Genomic DNA, 19,848 nt, shown 5'->3' with positions numbered 1-19,848 from the left:
TTTCCTGCCCAAGGTGGTCCTCACAGTTTCATACGAGTCAAGACATTTACTTACCTGTCCTTTTTCCAATGCTGCATAAGTCAGATGAGGACCACAGGTTGCATTCCCTAGACGTCAGGAGGGCGCTAGCCTTCTACATTGAAAGGACCAAGCCATTCCGCCATTTGACGCAATTGTTCGGCACGGTGACTGACAGGACGAAAGGTTGTCCAGTGTCCGCTCAAAGAATTTCTTCTTATATCACTGCCTGCATACTTTGCTGGTACGATCAGGCAAAGGTGCCCCCTCCAGCGATTGTAACCACTCACTCAACCAGGGCACAAGCCTCTTCAGCAGCTTTCCTAGCGCAGGTGCCTATTCAGGACATCTGTAGGGCAGCCACCTGGTCATCCATCCACATGTTCACATCCTATTACGCATTTATCCAGCAGGCACGGGACAATGCTGGCTTCGGTAAAGCAGTGCTGCAAGTCGCTAGGCTGTGAACTCCGAGCCTACCTCCGTAGATACTGCTTGTGAGTCACCTAGAATGGAATCAACATGAGCAAGCACTCAAAGAAGAAAAAATGGTTACCTAACTTTTCGTAACTGTTGTTCTTTGAGATGTGTTGCTCATGTCCATTCCATTACCCGTCCTCCTACCTCTCTGTCAGAGTTGTTGGCAAGAAGGAACTGAGAGGGCATAGGGTCGGTGGTGCCTAACATACCAGCACATGGGCACAGCTCTCAAGGGAGCGCCACAACCAACCTTACGGATACCTTTAAGGCAAAAATCTCTGACGACTGTGCACATGGGTGCGCACACACCTAGAATGGAATGAACATGCGCAACACATCTTGAAGAACAACAGTTATGAAAAGGTAGGTAACCGTTTTTTTCTAGCCCAGCAGCACAGATCCCTGACTCAGTTGAGCTTTGATTTTGTTTTAAATGAATTTGAATGAAACAAAAGTGCTCCTGAAACATACCAGCACAGGAGACTGGAGTTCTGTGTTTCTATCTAGAGAGCAGCTACAATATCATTGGCAGCAGCCGTGCAGACTTCCTCACAGTGACCTGGCAATATGCTTCAATATGTATGAGAAGTGACAACTCTGAGGGTGAGAAGGAAGTTCAGTCCTCATGCCTATTAGTTCTTGGCCTCTCTGCTGAGACTGCCAGTTGTCAAGGTGTTTTTTTAAAGAGCCATCAGAAGGTAATTCATCATGTTGCATTCACTATTGAGTCCATGATGGAGAGCTATGTATTAACCGATGACATTGAGGTAACGCTATCGCAGTCCCTGTCTTCTGTACCCTCCATGCTCCATTTAGTTGTTTCATCTCTTCCTTAGCTAAATATATTCTGGACCCGATCCTCAGCTGGTGTACATCAGTGTAGCTGCATTGACTTCTTCTCAGTGCTTTTTTCTTTAGTGAGCCCATCGTTTCTGTTGACATGTTCTCAAAATTCAAACTTAGCAAGTTTACAAAGAGAAATTCTAAATCAACATCCCATCAGCATGAGCATCCCTTCTCCTAATGAAAAAGGGAAGTGGCTGATTGAGAGGCAAACATTCTGAAGCTGAGTTTTCGCTGTTCCATTCAAGTAAAGTCACACACGAAGCTGGAATCTTTAGTGCCTTTGAGAAACTCATGTTCTGCTTCACTCGGTACCTGTTGCTGTCATTTCAGTGTCGAAAAGTAGAGGAAGACAATGTGTTTCTAGTTAAACAGGTGGGGGGGGCGAATCTCTGAAGAAACAAAAACTCTAACAGAAGCAAAGCTCCCATGATGCCTGGCATCCTGGCGGGAAGGATGTACTCTTCTTTGTCGTTGATATTTATCTTTCGTCTTCCTTGAACTTTCACTGAACCATGAGGAAACGATGAAGAGTCTCAGTAGCTACCCTCCAAGTATCTGACTTACCCACTGGATCTGCTATTTATAGGGTGCATTAGTACAAAAGTGTCTGTCCTTTTCCAGCAGTCGTTAACAGCAAAAACACTGTTCCTGATGAACTGCCTGTATCTCCCATGTCACCAAAAATATCCATCAGTGGAGTGCTGTGAAGTGAGCCTTGCTTGATAAAAATCCTCGGAGGCAATTTATATAGTTTGTTTATTTATTTATTTATTTGGGGGATGTCTGAAATTAAGCTTCCATTATTCAGAAGGGCAGTGTCTCTCTCTCTCTCTCTCTTTTCTCAGTATAATGCTTGCCTCTGGGAAATGGAATGAGAATAGGAACTGAGATGGTAGGAGCTACCAGCAGTCCTTTGGAGAATCCCTTCACCCTGTTGAGAAAGATTAAATGCAAAGAAGTCTAAATTTATAGCAAGGAAGGTAACTTTTAATAGCGTTTCAGCTTATATTGCTGGGAACAGTCCTGTGCTGGGTTGGAGATGGACAAAGAATGACCTATTAGGTCTTTCCTCTCTCCAACTTTTGTGCTTTGCTGATTATAATCCACAGTGCCAGCTGTGTATTCATTTCACTGTGTGCTAGTGTTTGCATCTGAAAAATGAATCTCTTGTGATCTTTCCTTAAAATGTTATTCTGAAAATAGCTCCTCTTTTCTATCCTGTTTCCCCAGAATAAGGCATGCAGCAGCCACCCAGAGTTGGTTCTCTGTGCAAACTTTCCCGGTACAGGGATTGATTTGAGCTAACAGCACAACTTTGTAAATGACTCAGTGATGTTACTTTCTTCAGCGGGGTAGTAAGTACTGAGAATTGCCACTTCATGAAAACTCCGGACAAAGTAGTTTATTCCTGAGGTAAAACCTGTAAAGGGGTTAAAAAAACAATCAAATGGGCCAGGATTTACTGGTCTGTGTTGACAACTGAGTACCTGGCTCTTTTATCCCCCTACACCCACAGATCCATGGGTGTCTGTGAAGCTCCATGCTGCTCTTCACACCCACCAAGTCCCTTGAAGCCTGGCTGTTTATTGGTGTCATTAATTTCCTACCCTGAAAAGGTAGGGGAAATACTACTGGTTAGGCAGGGGAACATGTAATACAGAATGGATGTTCCCTGGTCCCTGCATACCCAGTCTACCTATACAAAGTATCCCAGAGCCTCAACCATATGGCATTGTGATGGAGGGGCTACCAGAGGTTGCCAAGAAGCAGGTAGACTGTGCAGTTGAGCTACCACTCCCCCATTCCTGTCTTTTCTGTGCAGTTCTTCCACTTTGCACTCTGTACATGCTTCAGAAGGGAAACCATGGGCTCCAAATCAACAATCCATATTCTCTAGTCAGTGGAAACAGCTATTTACACAGGTCAACTTTGGAAGATGAGTCACTCTCATAAACCCACACACACAATATTGAGTAACATTGGTGAACGGTCAGTATTGCATTGCTATGGTTATGTAAGAGGTTGGGTTGCAAAATGGAGCTTTGCCTGGTATATTCTGGATGCATTTTGGGACTGGCGTACTCTTCCATTGTCATTTACTGCTGGCTGCAGTCAGTAAAACTTTATTATTATCAGTTGCCCTTCTGGCTGCCAGTCAAGAGGGGAGTAAATTATGTCAGTTATGAAGGCCAACAATTGTGAGGGAAATATTCCTTGCCTGCAAGTGTCTTGATACCTCATTACATATGAAGTTTCTGCAGTAAAGAAATTAACATTGGCTTTGTCCCAGCATTTTTTTAGACTCAGGTGACTGTGGAAGGCAGGGAGCCATATCTCTAGTTCTCAGAAGAAACTCAGTCTTGTTGAAGGAAAAACACGGAGAAAAAATGATTATTTTAGAAACCTTTTGGAATGTTCATTTGAACTTTAAAGGTGATAGTAGGTCAACTGTAAATCTAATAGCCTGCATTACTTGCCTGCGAAAGCAGTTGCTGTAAAGTTATGTGCAGGGTATTGACTTAAATATACGCCCTCTCCACCTGCTCACCCATACTAAAGGAAATGATATCTGGTGTGCTATCATCCTTGCTCTCACTGGATGCTCCATGATATCATCATCGTTGGACACTGATGGATTGCATTTAATTTGTAGTAAAGCAATTGGCATCCACAGCAACATTGAATTTTATGGGTACATAGTGGAAATGCTTGTATTGGTAAGACTCTGAGGGCAAGTCTGGGCCATGCATATAGTGGGCCTGAAACTGCAAGGCATTGAGTCTGCTATGATTTCAATTGGCTTCAGTGCATGTGAGGGCACTCAGCACCGTGTAGAATGGCCCTAAATGTCTGAAAGTAATTCCCACCTGCTGACAGGAATACCTGGGAAATACAGTGACTATGGCTGTAAGTAGAAAGGAATCTGGATGTTAATGAGCCAGGGAGTGTAGATAGATATGCAGATGTGAAACCCACAACTGTTCTCAGAATTTTATTTTATTGATTGATTGTATTTCAGTCACAGCTGGAAGCCCCAGTCAGGAACCATGACCCCACTGTGCTAGCTACTGTACTAACACAGAACAAAAAGACAGTCCCTGTCCCAAACTATTTACAATCTATGTATAAGACAAGAGGAAACAGCTGGATAGAGACAGATGGGGAAGTACAAAGAAACAATGAGACAATATTGGTCAGCACACGAGAAGCCAAATCATTCTCAAATATTTTGTAGGCCTCACGTGGCAAAGTCAAGTTTCAAGGAGGGTTTTGAAGGAGGATAATGAGTTAGTTTTGCAGATATTTATGGGAGCTCCTCCCAAGTATGGAGGGGCTGCATGGCAGGAAACATAATGGTTTACTTATTTTGTAAATGGTTCTGCAATTGGATGCATGTACTATCAATTAGCTATTTCATTAAAGGCCAGATTTTTAAACATATGTAGGCACCTAACTCTCATTTATTTAAGTGAGATTTAGGTGCCTAAATACCTTTAAAATCTGGCCCTAAGGACCTAAAATGGCAACTAGGCAGATCTTCCTGGCTATTTCCATATGTAGTTGCATGCCTGATTACATCCCACTGTACCCCTAAGGCCGGGTTTGAGATATCCGTACTCACGGTCAGTAGTATTAACTCCATGGATAGTCCCATTGACCTCAATAGGACTCCACGTGGAGTAAGGTGCTATTCACTGTGTGTAAGAGTTATCATAAGACAGCCTTTAACAAATCCTTTACAAATTTAGGCCTGAATCCTGCAGCTGCATTTGCAGTTGCCATTTCAGTGTTGGGCCATTAGCCTAAGAAGTATTATAAAATCTTCATGCATATTAGCACTAAATTAATTAATAGGCAGCAGATTTAAAATAAACAAAAGGAAGTATTTATTCACACAACGCACAGTCAACCTGTGAAACTCTTTGCCTGAGGATGTTGTGAAGGCCAAGACTATGACAGGGTTCAAAAAAGAACTAGATAATTTCACGGAGGACAGGTCCATCAATGGCTATTAGCCAGGATGGCCAGGGATGGTGTCCCTAGACTGTTTGATGGAAGCTGGGAGTGGGCGACAGGGGGTAGATCACTTGATGATTACCTGTTCTGTTCATTCCCTCTGGGGCACCAGGCATTGGCCATGTCAGAAGACAGGATATTGGGCTAGATGGAGCTTTGGTCTGACCCAGTGTGGCCGTTCTTATGTTCTTATGTAAATTCATTGGGTAATAGCGTACCGTCCTCCAGGCCACATTTTTACCAGATGTGAAAGTCTCATGCAGTCCATCTAAAGGCACTAAGTTACAAATGGGAGAAGTTTTTGCATGTATTAAAGTGACTTGAGTGTGGTATTTTCAAAGCTGCATGAGAATTTGTAGGCCCAGTTCCTCTTCAGTTGAATAGGAATCGGGCACCCAAATCCCCGAGATGGCTTGAAAATCCCCTACTCAATAATTAAAAGCAAAAAGGAAACGTCCAGGCTGTAAATTGCACTGAACGGATTTCTTCGCTATTTCCTTGTTGCTGTGTTGTACAAAGCAACAGATGCTGTGCTTGAAAAGTACCCAACTAATTTCTCTTCGGTGATCTTCATCCTGTGATAGCATCGGCCGTTCAACCAAAACGAATGTGCCTTATGTGTAACTGTATGAGCGTTCATAGTGGAATAAGGTTCTGATCCAAAACCCTTTGAAGTGGAAAGACGTCTGTTGACTTCACTGGGCGTTGGATCAGTCCGTAAATCAGGGTCATGTTGGCCGCATTAAAGAGATGGGAAGAAGGGTGTAGGGAACATTTCCAGCCCATGTAAGGACCAGGAACAATTGCATTCCTAGCACTAAGGAGAGCGCAGTGACTCCTCACTCCCTACTCCCCCAGGGGCAGACAGCATTCCAAAGGAGATGGGGAGAAGTTGGGTCATGGCCCCACCTCAGCACCCCTCCACACGAGTCCACGTAGCATGCAGCATTTCATCAAGGGGTGCAGCAGCAGCTCTGCTCTTCCGGGGGCAGTATAGGCCCTTAGTTTTGGCTGAGCTTCGATGGCACAACTGAGTGGTCAGGAGGCAAAGTCTGCACCTCAAACACATTGCTATGAACCTCCGTCATCCCCGACAGTGGTATCACATGGAATACATTTGCATGCTCTCAGATCTGTGATTCAAATGTAGAGTTGCCTGCATGGTGCAGCCCTGAAAAAGGTGAGGCGGATAAAGTATACATCTTAATGTTGTTGAAATGTCATTGGCCCTTCTTTCTTAAGTCCCTCCTCAGCATACCCTTCAATGTCTTCAGGTGCAGTGCCCTGAATGCATACTAACTGTATGCTAATGAAGGAAAAATACAATCCAAAGCACTTGTAAAAATAGAAATAACTCAATATATTAGATGCCAGAAAATCCATCTCAGCTTGTCATCCTGGCCATGTTTGGAAAATGCCATGGTCGCAAAATTGCACATGAAAAATCTTCCTAGACAGTTAATAAATTCTCACTTTAAAGTTCTGCAATTACTGCATATATCTCCCATACCAAAAATGAGAAGCAGTGATTAAGCAGTGATGTCTTATACTGTCCTTGCTCCAAGGAGTAAGATTCAAAATTACTTTTACATTTACAGATTCAGGGACAGATTTTCAACACCCAGCAGTTCCCTCTGAGAAGAATAGGAGTGCTGGGGCTTGAGATCTTTTGCAAATCTGGTCCTTTAATTTCATTTCTAATGATTTCCCTAAATATTTGAAAGAAAATAAATTTTTAAAAAATCTGAATGAGTCTGACTCTGAAAGTTTTAGCCAGACTCAATTTCGTTTTTTTAAAAATCTCTTATTAACGCACCGTTTTTGTTTTGTTAATTTTGCTACTATCACAGAGGAAGTGTCTGCAAGGATAGTCCAAGTAGTAACAGCTGAAGCTGTAGCAGTCCTGAAAGGTGAACAGGAAAAAGAAGCCCGGCACAAAGATCAGCCTGGACCATTACCTTTAGGTAAAACAAGGCATTTGCAAGAGTGGGGAAGGTATCTCTGTGTGTGCAGCTGTATATGAATATAATTATTAATATCAGGTCACAATATATAATGCATGTAGATCACAAAGGTGGTGCTGATAGTCATGGATAAATTGTAGAACCCTGGGATAAATTTTGTAAGCAGATAATAAATAAAATGTCACATTTCCCCAATTTATCATGCACCTTTGACTGCCTCGCTGACCCTATCTTCACTAGTCCATCTCCCACCAGGTCTGCGTTACATTCTCTGAGCAACTTCGACCGTTATTGTTATTATTGTGTTTATTATGATAGTGGCTCGTTAACTGAGGTGCAATTTTGCCTGAAAGTCCCTAATTCAGCAAAAATACTTAACACAGGCTTGACTTTAAGCATTTGCTTAAGTCCTATTGAGATCTATGGAATTTAAGCGCACACTTAACTCCTTTGCTGAGTTGGGCCTAAGTGAGGGCAGAACTAATTACACAGCCTGGGTGTTGAGACATTCTTCAACATACTCTGAGAAACAATGTATGTGTTTGCAATGATTTCTGTTACAGCGCCTATAGGTACGAAAGTACATCTGTGAGTTATTTAAATGTGGTTGTATGATCTGCATTGGGATCAAAAAGCCAGTCTCAAGAGGAAGTATTCAAGGCACCTAGGTTTGGTCCAATATCCATTGAAGTCAATGAAAGGCTTTCCATTGATTTCATTGGTCTGGGGATCACGCCCTAAATCATAAATTGAGACCTAGTTGCTTGCTGGAATCATTTGCAGCCCAGGAAATACTATGGCATAAAGTTTAAAAAAACCTGATAGATCCCAGTACTAACTTTGAAGAAATTCTCAAAACTATTTCTGTGAAATCAGATGAAGAATCTGAGTATACCTGAGAGATACCTTGTTTAGGGCTTAATCTTGCTGCTACTGAAACCATTGACAAAACTTCCTCTGACTTCAGTGGGAACAGGATAAGACCCTTAATTGGGAATTAATCTAAAACCTTAGATTAGGCTTCAATATAGCGCCTTCCTCTGATGAAATACCATGATCAGGTGGCTGACAGAAGTTCCCCATCGACTTGTTTTCCTTCCTTGGTGATGCTTCTAGTTGGTACCTTTCATACTTTGACAAGGAACATTTGCATATATTATGCAGCTAGCCCTGAACCCAGCAGAAACAAAAAAAATACCCAGGTTGTAATAATGTAAGAACCCAGCAAAGTGCTGTTTGTCCAGCTACCCAAAGGTAAACTAAGCTTGGGATTGGGTGCCTATTTATCCCTTTTTCATCTGATCGAACTGAATCTTTAAAATCTCACTGATTTAAATATGTTGCCATCCTAGGTTTGTGAATGAAGCTTTCTCAAAATCATGAATGAACAATAGTATTGATCTGGCTAGCAGATGGGACACAAACACAAAGGACTGATAATTTTTTTTTTTTATTTTATTTCATTTTGTTGTACCCTGGGACCAGACTCTTGAACGTAAGGCAGGGCACCTGATAGGAAATGTTTTCCTTTCATTATAGGTTTAAAATAATACATTGAAAAAGGGAGTATATCTGAAAATCTATTAGGCACAACCTCCATTTAAGTATTCTCCGAACAGGCCGGAATTTCAGCTTGTACTCAGCATCTAATGGTTTCACAGGAATTAATTGCTGTATCTCATTTTCTCATTTGCATTGTTCAATCTCTAGCAGTTGAAGAATCAGCTAATCTGCCTCCTTCCCCGCCTCCATCACCAGCCTCAGAACAGACTGGAACACTGGCAGAAGGTAAGGGTCCCCTGGACATTTCAGAGTATATCTATCGAGGAAGGGAACAAATGCTCGTACGAAGAGGTGGGGGAAGTAGTAAATGGAAATACTTCCTGCTAGCTTCAGCTTAAAGAGTAAGCATTCCCCAGCAATGAAGTGCCATCTGCAAAGTGACTGTAACACACAAATGAGATATATACATATACACAGGGATAATTGGAAGTAAGCAAAAATAAATACACAGACATATATATATATATGAACAATAATTATTAATAGATATTACAAGCCAAGATGTCTAAATAGTGAGACTTCCCAAGTGTGAGCCTAGAATGTGGTGTTAAATATTGATTACTACAGTCTGTTAAGATGTGTTTAGTTGGAAATTAACCAGCATTAATGTTGTTTCACAATCCAAGTCCATACAAGCAAGGAGATTCAGAGTTCGATTATTCTTTCTGCTTTCCAGCTTTAATTCACATTTCTGTGCCTTGGTGTATATGGGGATTCTGTACCAAGGTGCCAAAGTGAAATTCTACTCTTCAAGCAAATTATACTTTCTGATCCACACAGTAGTACTCAACGTCAGTAACCCAATAATGTCCACATTCTGCTGTCCCTGAAGCCACAATTCAGAAAGCATGTAATCATGTGCTTAACTTGAAGCATGTGCTTAAATCCCATTGAAGTCACATGCCTAACATTAAGCCCATGGTTATGTGTTTTGATGAATAGAGGCAGACTGCTGAATCAGGGTCTGGGTGTCTGAGTCTCCCATTAACATCGACAGAGGAAGAGCAGAACGTTACTGCTGAGCCCTACCATATAGATCTGAGAGAAAAATTCGGCCCTATGAATTCCCTTGTCTTTGTGAGCTAAATCAGCCATTTGACATTATCATTATAGTATGAATATAGTTTTCATGTGTCACCTTCCTTCTTGTTTTTTAAAAATAAATATCTTGAAAATTAATGTGTCATAGAAATAAGCTATTACTGTCTGTTGAGTACATACTGTGTGTGATTTATCCTGCACTAGTGTTGGAAATGTGTATTTTTTATGTGATGTCCCAATATGTGCTAGCTCTCAGTTTACCATGACGTCCTGCAACGAGACACTTTTTTTATACCTGATATCCCTGCGTTTTGGGTCAGTCCATCTCCTGAATACATTGACAAATGTCACATCCTTGGGTACTTTGTATTGAAAATACTTACTTGGCTTGTGCAGTAACCAATATGCAAACTTTGATTTCTTTGTCATTATTATCGTAACATTCACATTCCTGTTGTTGAGCAAATATTACAATGTCTACTCAAAGGTAATGGTAATCAAATAAAACCACTCAGAAAAAAAATGGAAACCAGTACTACACTGGCAAAGATTTTTAGGATTGCTAGGGGCATTTTGATGATTTCATTGCTCTTTTTGTGCTGATTTATTTGATTATCTTACTGTTCAGGGTGTGCTTTTTGATTTTTAGAAACAGAATGAAGGGGTTGTTGATCTGCTTGAGACTAATTTTAAGATCCCTTTACCTTGGGTTTGCACAGTGTTTTCACTAACCGTATTATTGCTTATTACTTTGCGGGTTTTATACTGTAGCAAAATTGATTAATTGACAGAATGTTATAATCACTTGCCAAATGTCTTTTAAATGGAAGCCATTTTGTTGTATCAATGCAAAGAAGTGACAGAACAGTAGACATCTCTTTGGCCTAATAGACTGAGCAGTTTCCAGCTCTGCAAATGACTCAGAAAGTCACTTAACTTCTTTGTGTTTCTCTTTCCTCATATGTAAAAATGAGATAATAATGCTTGCTTGCCCACCTCACAGGGGTGTTGTGAGGACTTTAGGGTCAATGATTGTAGAGTGGCTGGAAGATGTAATGTATTATATACTTGCTAAGTATGATAGTTTTTACAGCATTCATGTTGTTTGGTTTAAAGGTTGGATTTAAAAAAATGTTTCTATGATAAACTTTTCTACTAACTTTCAGTATGAGAGCAAACTTCATTGGACTTATTTATAACCTCCTGCAAATACAGGTTTATAAGGGAAACATTGACAGAGCTCCTGTACTGTAGTTCCTCAGTCACTGATGGCCAAAGAGTTCCAAAGTGCTGTAAGCTCCTCTTTTATGTTTGGCTCTTGGGGGGTTCATATTAGAGTTAGTTGAAAAAACAAAGGAAATGTTAGTAAAAATTGTCACCAAAAATTTTGTCTAGTTTTTCATCGAAATTTGAAAAGTTTCAAACAGCTCTGGTTAATATTGTCTTGTGCTTCTTTCAGTGAATTAGGCCTTGATTCAGCAAATCCCTTTTTCACCTGATCAAGGCCTTATAATTGGAAGCTATATTAAACTTTTGTTGCTTGGAGTCAGGATAGCCTGATAACGTTAACTGCTAATAAGCCAAATCCTGCAATAGTTAGTCAGGAAAAGCTCCTATTGACCTTAGTGGGAACTTTGCATGCGTAAAGACTGCAAGATTTGACCCAGTGTGTACAATACCTGTTTAAACCCTCAGCCCCTCATGCTACTCAGTTGTCAGTGTGTACCTTTTTGTGTCTGTCTGTCTGTCTGCTCTGTGTAATGCAGTGGTATTTACAGAATTTAATCCAGTTCTGAAGCTGTTGAACAAAAAAGGTGAACCCATCTGGTAGTTCTGTATAAATACCTAAGTTTTCCTTTTCATTGTTGTTGTTTTCCTCTTGAATGTTTTACCAGTGCTGTTGTCAGTGCCTTGCATTGCTTTGAGACCAAAAGAGATTTCCTTCAGTCCTACCAGGGTGGAAATCACTGTTGTAGACATGACAAAGGTAGATGTGGCCAGCCATGCAGCAAACACAAATTAAAAAAAAAAAGAAGAAGAAGAAGGAAAGAGAAAAGAGGAAGGGAGAGAGATTTCTGGGTCAAATACATTTCAGGAGAGAAAAGAGTCAGTGAATGTAGGTTTGATTCTTTCATTCAGCCACAGACAAACGTTCAGATGAGCAGGTCTCTTTGCAGTGCTGCTGGAGGTAAGATAACTAATTTGCTCTTATTGAAATTATTTTGGTGATTGCAAATATTGTAATGTGATTTTTTTTCCAGGAGTTGAAATTTTCCCAAGTGCTGTCTTATCGTTTTATCAAATGGCTCTGGACAAACAGTGCTGCTTCTGCTTTGTATTCCCAACATGGCAGTTTCTGTGCTCAGATCTTTGTAAGATTGGCCCCTAATTCCATTGTCCTATGTAAAAAATGAATCTAAATGTCTTTGATAGACTAGCTTACATTTTAAAGTATGTATTTTGGGATAAGCTTTTTTAAACCAAATAAGTATATTTTACAAATTGAAAGGAACCAAGTGCTGTAAACAGCGATTATTTCCAGTTAAAAATGACTTTTTAAAAGGTATTTTCAAAAGATACCCAGAAGCTAAAACTGAATTAGTCTTTGTGTAAAAAAATTCTATCATAGACTTTAAAATACATAATCTTTTTGCCTGAGCCTTTTTTTGCCTGAGCAGGTTTAGAAGGGACAAAAATAATAAAGATTACATTTTTGTTGTAGAAATAAAGAAGGAGGCGAATAAATCATATTAGCATTTAAAGACATTATTTCCCTTCTTAAGAAATTGTGTGATAAAGCTGTTATGAATAAACAATACGGATCTACCAAAAAACAAAAACTAAAAAACAAAACCAACAATATAGACATGATGGACCTTAATAAAATGGTAGCAACAAAATAATACATATGAGCCAGGACCATTACTCTGTTGTCTCCTTCAGTTCCATTAATATTTCAGACAGACTCTAAGCAGGGCCTGTATTTTCTTGCCTATAACCAGTTAACAACCTATAAAGTAGGTGTTCTCTGTCTTCTTTATGCTTAACAGACAGATTGTCACCTGGACCATTCCCACCCACACTAATCTGTGGTCATGCAGGCCATTTCCCTTCCCATTCGTGATTATGTAACATCCCTATATGGTAACGACAGCGATTGCTTACATAGAAAAATAATATTAGGAAAGTGTTTGGTAAGGGGATTTTCAGCAGTGCTCAGCATTGACCTAACTGCTTCCATGGGAATTTTACCAATGACTTCAGTGGGAGTGAAGTCAAACTCATGCTGAGCGTTTTTGACAAACTCACCCTTTAATGTATTTTTGATGCCTTTTCAAGCATTTTACCTGTTAGGTACAAGGAGGAGGAGCCATCGCCATGTGACCAGCCAGCTTTCTTTGGACTACCAGGAAGTGCTCTGTGTACCACCTGTGATACATGAATCATTGTTTGAGAACCTCTGCCATAAAGACTGATGGCTGGTATTGTCAAAGTTAGGCAATCATCTTCCATCAAAATTCAATGCGAGTTGGGTCCCTAACATCCCAGCCTGTAATCTAAAATCACATAACTAACATAAAGAACAGGAGTACTTGTGGCACCTTAGAGACTAACAAATTTATTAGAGCATAAGCTTTTGTGGACTACAGCCCACTTCTTCGGATGCATATAGAATGGAACATATATTGAGGAGATATATATACACACATACAGAGAGCATGAACAGGTGGGAGTTGTCTTACCAACTCTGAGAGGCCAATAACTAACATACTCCGTTTTAGCAATGTCAGTCACTTCCCTCTATCAGTTTCTTATCACTAGAATGTAATCTCGTTTCTACCTTCTCAGAATCTATCTTGTGATTCAGGAGAACGTAATAGCAAAACATTATCTGAATATTTTACTGATTGTATTTGTTACTGAAAAATACTTCAACAAATATTACTGAAATATAGATGCAAATCTCTGGTAATTTGACATTTCCTCTAGTTGGCTCTATGCCCTTTATCGAGTTTGCTGGTTTGAACATCAATTGTTACAGCAGTGAAATTTTAGTTACCTTGCATAATAACAGGGGGAGGGATAGGTCAGTGGTTTGAGCATTGGCCTGCTAAACCCAGCGTTGTGAGTTCAATCCTTGAGGGGGCTATTTAGGGATCTGGGGGCAAAAATCTGTCTGGGGATTGGTCCTGCATTGAGCAGGGGGTTGGACTAGATGACCTCCTGAGATCCCTTCCAACCCTGATATTCTATGATAACCAATTAGTTTTTTTGTTATACCCAAGCAGGCCCCGATTCAGGAAAGCACCTAAGCATTCACTTAAATCTATACCTGTTAAGGTAAGACAAGCAGTTAAGCACATGCTTAACTTTAACTTGACTTCAATTCAGACTTAAGCATGTGCTTAACTACATTCCTGAATAATGATGCTTTCTTGAATTGAGACTTTAATCAATATAATAAAATGAACTGGAAATACAGAGTGAATTAACTGGCTTAGCAGTTAAATTAATACACACATCACAGTAGTGTTCATTAGCAGCAAATAAGCCTTTGTAAAGACATCAAACGTATTTCTTCTTTATATCATTTGAATACTACAGAAACCTAGAATCATCATTAGCTCCCATCATACTGGAAGCTTAGATTTGAGCTCCTTTTACTTATTGTGCTATCCGTATATCGTCTTTTGAAGTTACCATGGCACAGAGTTAGCATCACCACTTCAGAAAGTAGTTTTCCAAGCAAGTAGCACTGCCCACCATCACAGCTGATGTTTTGATTGGTTGAAGCAATGTTTCTTTGGAAAGTTGCTTTTCCTGAAGGTAGTTCAGATTTTTTCTTCAAGGTAGTGGGCAGTTTCAAAAAGAGCAGCCTTTAAAGTCAGATAGGCATCTTGCACCATATTCATCCTGGGTGTAACTCAATAGACTTACAGCAGAAGTGAATTTGGGCCACCTGAATGTAAACCTTCCAGTTGGTTAAGTCATAGATACTTGCAGAGTCTTACAACATTTGGCATATTCAGAGTAATTTATTAGTAGGAAATAAATTTAGAAGAATCAGCAGCAAAATAATCCTAAATATTTTACCCTACTGTTAATTTTTAACTCTCTGGTAACCTATTTGCCCTGATGAAAGAATATGTGTTAAAATGGTCCATTTAAAGCAAACTCTGTGGGATACAGACAGACAGACAGATAGATATAGTCACCTCAACAGAGACTCCGCAGGATGCAAATAACCGGACGTTATATTGTGGACAGTTATATAATACAGTATGCCACTGAATCTTAACCTTGGATAATCTTCCTTTCAGATGCAAAATGCTGCAGATTGGAACTAACGGTATTGTGATCAATGAATAGTTTGTCCTCCCATTGTGAGTGAATAAGCAGCAGGAAGGAATAAATATCATTCTATTGCAAGTCAGTTGCTACTACTTTGCTGCAGAAAGCAAAAAATACCTCACTGAAAATAACAGGTTGGGTTCTCATGGTGTCCTGTAAAATTAATCCTGCACTTGAATGCATTGTTTAGTGCCTAAAATGTTTACTAGAAAAGAGATTCTTCAACTGCACCAAGTTAGGCATTTTACGTTACAAAAATATGTGCTTGGAAAATTAATATAGATAGCTGCAAAATATAAGTTTCTGGAGACAAGGAAAGACATTGGAAACCTTGCTCAGAATCTAAATCCCCAATCCTGCCAGTGCTTAAGCAGGTAAGTAAGTATCTGGAGAATTAGAGCCTATAATTCTAAATGAAGTGCAGGTGGAATGACAAAGTTTTTACATATAAGTTTTTTTCTATTCTATTCATACATGTATCTGCAAAAATATTCAAGAATTTTAAATATAGATCACCATTATTAGCCAGATTGAAATCTACAAATGAGCTAAGGATCTTAAGCCAAATGACTGACTAGGATACTAAAGCCTGAAGAAGATTTATTTAAAACTACCTAGTACTTGCCACAAAAGAGCCATGAGCAATTATAAATGGAAACCACCACATTTTATTATTATGACCAGGATGATGCTACTAATAATCCACCCACAGATATATGGAAGAACTAGGTCATAATAATAATTTCCTGTTTTAAAAATGTGTGTGTGTGTGTGTGTGTGTATACACACACACACACATTTTTAAAAAAAGATACTTTGTGTGTGCATATGTATATATATATAGAGATATATCTATATATATATCTAGATAGCTAGATACATACACACACACAAAGTATCTTTTTTAGTAAGAAGAAAATATATCAGCCCTCTCTAAAAAACAGCAGCCTGGCATTATCTTCAGAGGTTTCTCTTTGTCCACACCATAATATGCAATGATATTTCTTCCCCAATGTTCCCCTTATGTGACTGTAGTTGCATATCATACACTGAGGTAGTAGCTGCAGCTCCAAGTCACATGCTTTTGATGGCATGTGATGGTTTGATGAGCAATATGCATTTCATAAATCAGCAAGTGTAACCTCCCCATTACAGAATACTTGCCTTAAGAGGCACCGGAGAGGTGCAATTAATGACAAAACAGGTTCTCTTTGTTCTTTATTGATTATAGTCTTTGAATGAGATTACCTCTGAAATGCTGTGTGATAAGTTAACCATCTGAGGAATAAGTGAGATTTCAATGACCTTGAAAAATGGAGTAACAGAGGTAGGATGGAATTTACTAGTGCCAAATGCAAGATCAGGCATTTAGAGCCTAACAATAAGAATTTTTACTGTAATCTGGGAATTTACCAGCTGGAAGTCACAGAGGAGGAGAAAGACCTGGGTGTATTGCTTGATCACAAGATGACTGTGAGCCCCCAAATGGATGCAGCCATGAAAAAGATTAATGCAATCCTAAAATGCATCAGGAGAGTATTTCCCGTAGAGATAGGGAAGTATTATTACTATTTTACAAGGCACTGGTTAGACCTCCTCTAGAATACTGTGTTGCAAGTCTGGTCTCCCATGTTTAAGAAAGATGAATTCAAACTGGAACAGATGTAGAGAAAGGCTACTAGAATGATTAGAGGACTGGAGAACCTACCTTATCAGAGGAGAATTAAGGAGCTTGGCTTGTTTAGTCTAACAAAACGAAGGCTGAGGCTGATTGTTCTCTATAAATACACCGAGGGGCAAACACTAGGGAGGGAGAGGAGTTATTTAAGTAACAAATGGATATAAACTGACCATCAACAAGTTTAGACTTGATATTAGACAGACAAAGGTTTTTAACCATCAGAGTAGTGAAATTCTAGAACAGCCTCCAAAGGGGAATAGTGGGGGCAAAAAACCTAACTTGTTTCAAGACTGAGCTTGATAAGTTTATGGAGGGAATGGTATGATGAGGTTGCCTACAATGGCATATGGCCCATCTGTGTCTGCTATTAGGAAATATCTCCAATGTCCAGAGATGGGACACTAGATTGGGAGAGCTCTGAGTTATTACAGAGAATTCTTTCTAAGGTGTCTGGCTAGTGGGTCTTGCCCCATGATCAAGGTCTAACTAATATTTGGGATTGGGAAGAAATTTTCCCCCAGGTGAGACTGTCAGAGACCATAGGGGTTTTTCATTTTTCTCTGCAGTGTGGGTCGCTTGCTGGTTTGAACTAGAATAAATGGTAAATTCTTTGTAACTTAAAATCTTTAAATCAAGATTTGAGGACATCAGTAACTCAACCAGAGGTTATGGGTCTATTACAGGAGTGGGTGGGTGAGGTTCTGTGACCTGCGATGTGCAGGAGGTCAGACTAGATAATCATGATGGACCCTTTTGGCATTAAAGTCTATGAGTCAAGGAATATGTTAATATGCCTTAATAAAGCTATATGTGGCAATTTGTGGAAGACAACTTTATTATGTGTTTTACAGTTGATGGGCTAAAATTTTTATCTCTGTTACATGGATGCAATAATTCTGACTACAACTGCTTGCACAGATGTAGCTGAGAGCAACATGTGTTCCAAGCTGAGTACCAGATTGGGAAAACTCCCATAGTAAAAGAGCCTGGAACAACTAAAAACTCATGCAGTCAAGAGAAATGTAATTACTTAATTCATGCCAGAGAAGCTGCTAACTTGCATCTCAAGGCTCTGCGTACATCAGGGCCGCCCAGAGGGGGGGCCAAGTGGGGCAATTTGCCCCAGACCCTGGGCCCCGCAGGGGCCTCCATGAGAGTTTTTTGGGGCCCCTGGAGTGAGGTCCTTCATTCGCTCCGGGGGCCCTGGAAAACTCTTGTGGGGCCCGGGCCCCCGGAGCTTCTTCCGCTGCAGGTCTTCGGCAGCAATTCGATGGCAGGGGTCCTTCCACTCCGGGACCTGCCGCTGAAATGCCCTGAAGACCCGCGGCAGGGGGTCCTTCCGCCCCGGGACCCGCCGCCGAAGTTCTGGGTCTTCGGCGGCAATTTGGTGGCGGGGGCCCCCCGCCGCCGAAGACCCCAGGCCCGCTGAATCCTCTGGGCAGCCCTGGCATACATAGACAAAGAAGCACATCCAAACTGAGACCCAAAAAAAACCCCTGGATCCCACTTCATTCCTCATCTGAGTCTGCTTAGCCAGATGTGTCCCATCCTGCACGTAGGAAGTAGTGCTCATGTCTGATTGTGCATGTCATTACTCCAGAGGGAATTCTGCACCAACAAATTAAAAATTCTGTGAACAATATTTTAAAATTCTGCAAAATTCTGCAGATTTTATTTGTCAGTAATTAAAAGTGGAGGTTCCAGCATGACAGAGGGCAACACGGACCACTGGCTGCCCAGGATATGGTGAGGCTGCACCTGACCCTGACATAGCACAAGGGCCAGCCCTGCCCCAGAAACACCCCAGGGCCCTGCCCCCTCCCCCTGTGCCAGGTGCACCAGGTGTGGGTGGGAAGGCTCAGCAAGGCAGGATCCAAGTGTGGAGGGGCTTAGTGTGGGGGGATCCAGGTGGGGGTTGAGAGGGTTCTGTGTGGGGCTCGTTGGGGGAGTTCTGAGTAAAAATGGGATGCTGCAGGGGGTCCAGGTGAAGGTGGTTGGGGCGCAGCAGGGGGGATCTGCATGTGGGGGATGGAGCTCAGTGGGAGGGTCTCGGTGCTGAGGGAGTGGGGCTTGGTGAGTTGGGTGGGAATCCAGGTGCAGATGGTTGGGGCTCAGTGGGGTGAGGGTCCAGGTGCACAGGGGTGGAGCTCAGTAGGGGGGGTCTGGGTGCAGGGGAGCTCTGGATGCAGGGGTGGGGCTCAGCAGGGTGGGGGTTCAGGTATGGGAGGCTTTGTGGGGGTTCTGGGTGCGGGGAATTGAGGTTCAGTGGGGGATCTGGGTATGAGGACTCTGGGGTCATGGGGATTCAGGGAATGGGGTAGCAGCTCCCTGTACAGTGACCCCTCTCCCCACAGCTGAGAAGTGATGGGGGGGGCTGCGGAGCTTCCTGCAGCCAGCATAGGTTTCTGGGGGTGAGTCTGACCTGAAGAGGAAGTCCTGTCTTCCCCCACCTTCAGCCCAGCTGGAAGTAGCTGCTGAGCCTGGCATAGGGTAGGAGCCACCAGCCAGGGAGTCCCTAGCCCTGTCCCCCACTCCCCCATGGTGATTTACCTCTCCACCGGCTGCCTGGGGTGCCTGAAATGACATGCCGTACTGCTGGGGAGGGGTGCGTGACCCCTTTGCGGCTTCCTTTTGCTTCCCTGTCAGTCATTTTTCTGTGGGAAAGCAAAGAAATCTGCAGGGGGCATGAATTCTGCATGCATGCGGTGGCAGAGAATTCCCCCAGCAGTTGCATGTGCTGTCTCCAAAGCCCATCAAGGAAAGCATCTGCTGTTCAGTAACATTCACTAACAAACTGAGTCAGGAGGCAATTTTTATTCTCACAGCTTAGCTGGGATACCTTGGTCAGTCCAGGATTTTTAAGTACACGTCCTATGAGATCAGTAG

At 41.4% G+C, this 19,848-nt stretch overlaps 1 protein-coding gene across 18 annotated transcripts in view; it reads left to right on the top strand.

Moving 5' to 3' along the window:
• Positions 1-19,848, top strand: part of MAP2 (microtubule associated protein 2) — a 335,176-nt gene that overhangs the window by 254,100 nt on the left and 61,228 nt on the right. For 14 of the 18 annotated variants that reach the window (XM_054044057.1, XM_054044056.1, XM_054044053.1 and 11 more), the window contains 2 exons: positions 7,212-7,325; positions 9,036-9,113. In XM_054044057.1, coding sequence (XP_053900032.1) covers positions 7,212-7,325; positions 9,036-9,113 — 192 coding nt within the window. The remainder of the gene's footprint in view (positions 1-7,211; positions 7,326-9,035; positions 9,114-19,848) is intronic. The other 4 variants (XM_054044059.1, XM_054044054.1, XM_054044055.1 and 1 more) reach the window with 1 other exon arrangement.

Source organism: Malaclemys terrapin, chromosome 11 (genome assembly GCF_027887155.1).
Source record: "Malaclemys terrapin pileata isolate rMalTer1 chromosome 11, rMalTer1.hap1, whole genome shotgun sequence".
In the NCBI taxonomy this organism is placed as follows: Eukaryota; Metazoa; Chordata; order Testudines; family Emydidae; genus Malaclemys; species Malaclemys terrapin.
This window is presented reverse-complemented; position numbering and strand designations above follow the sequence as displayed.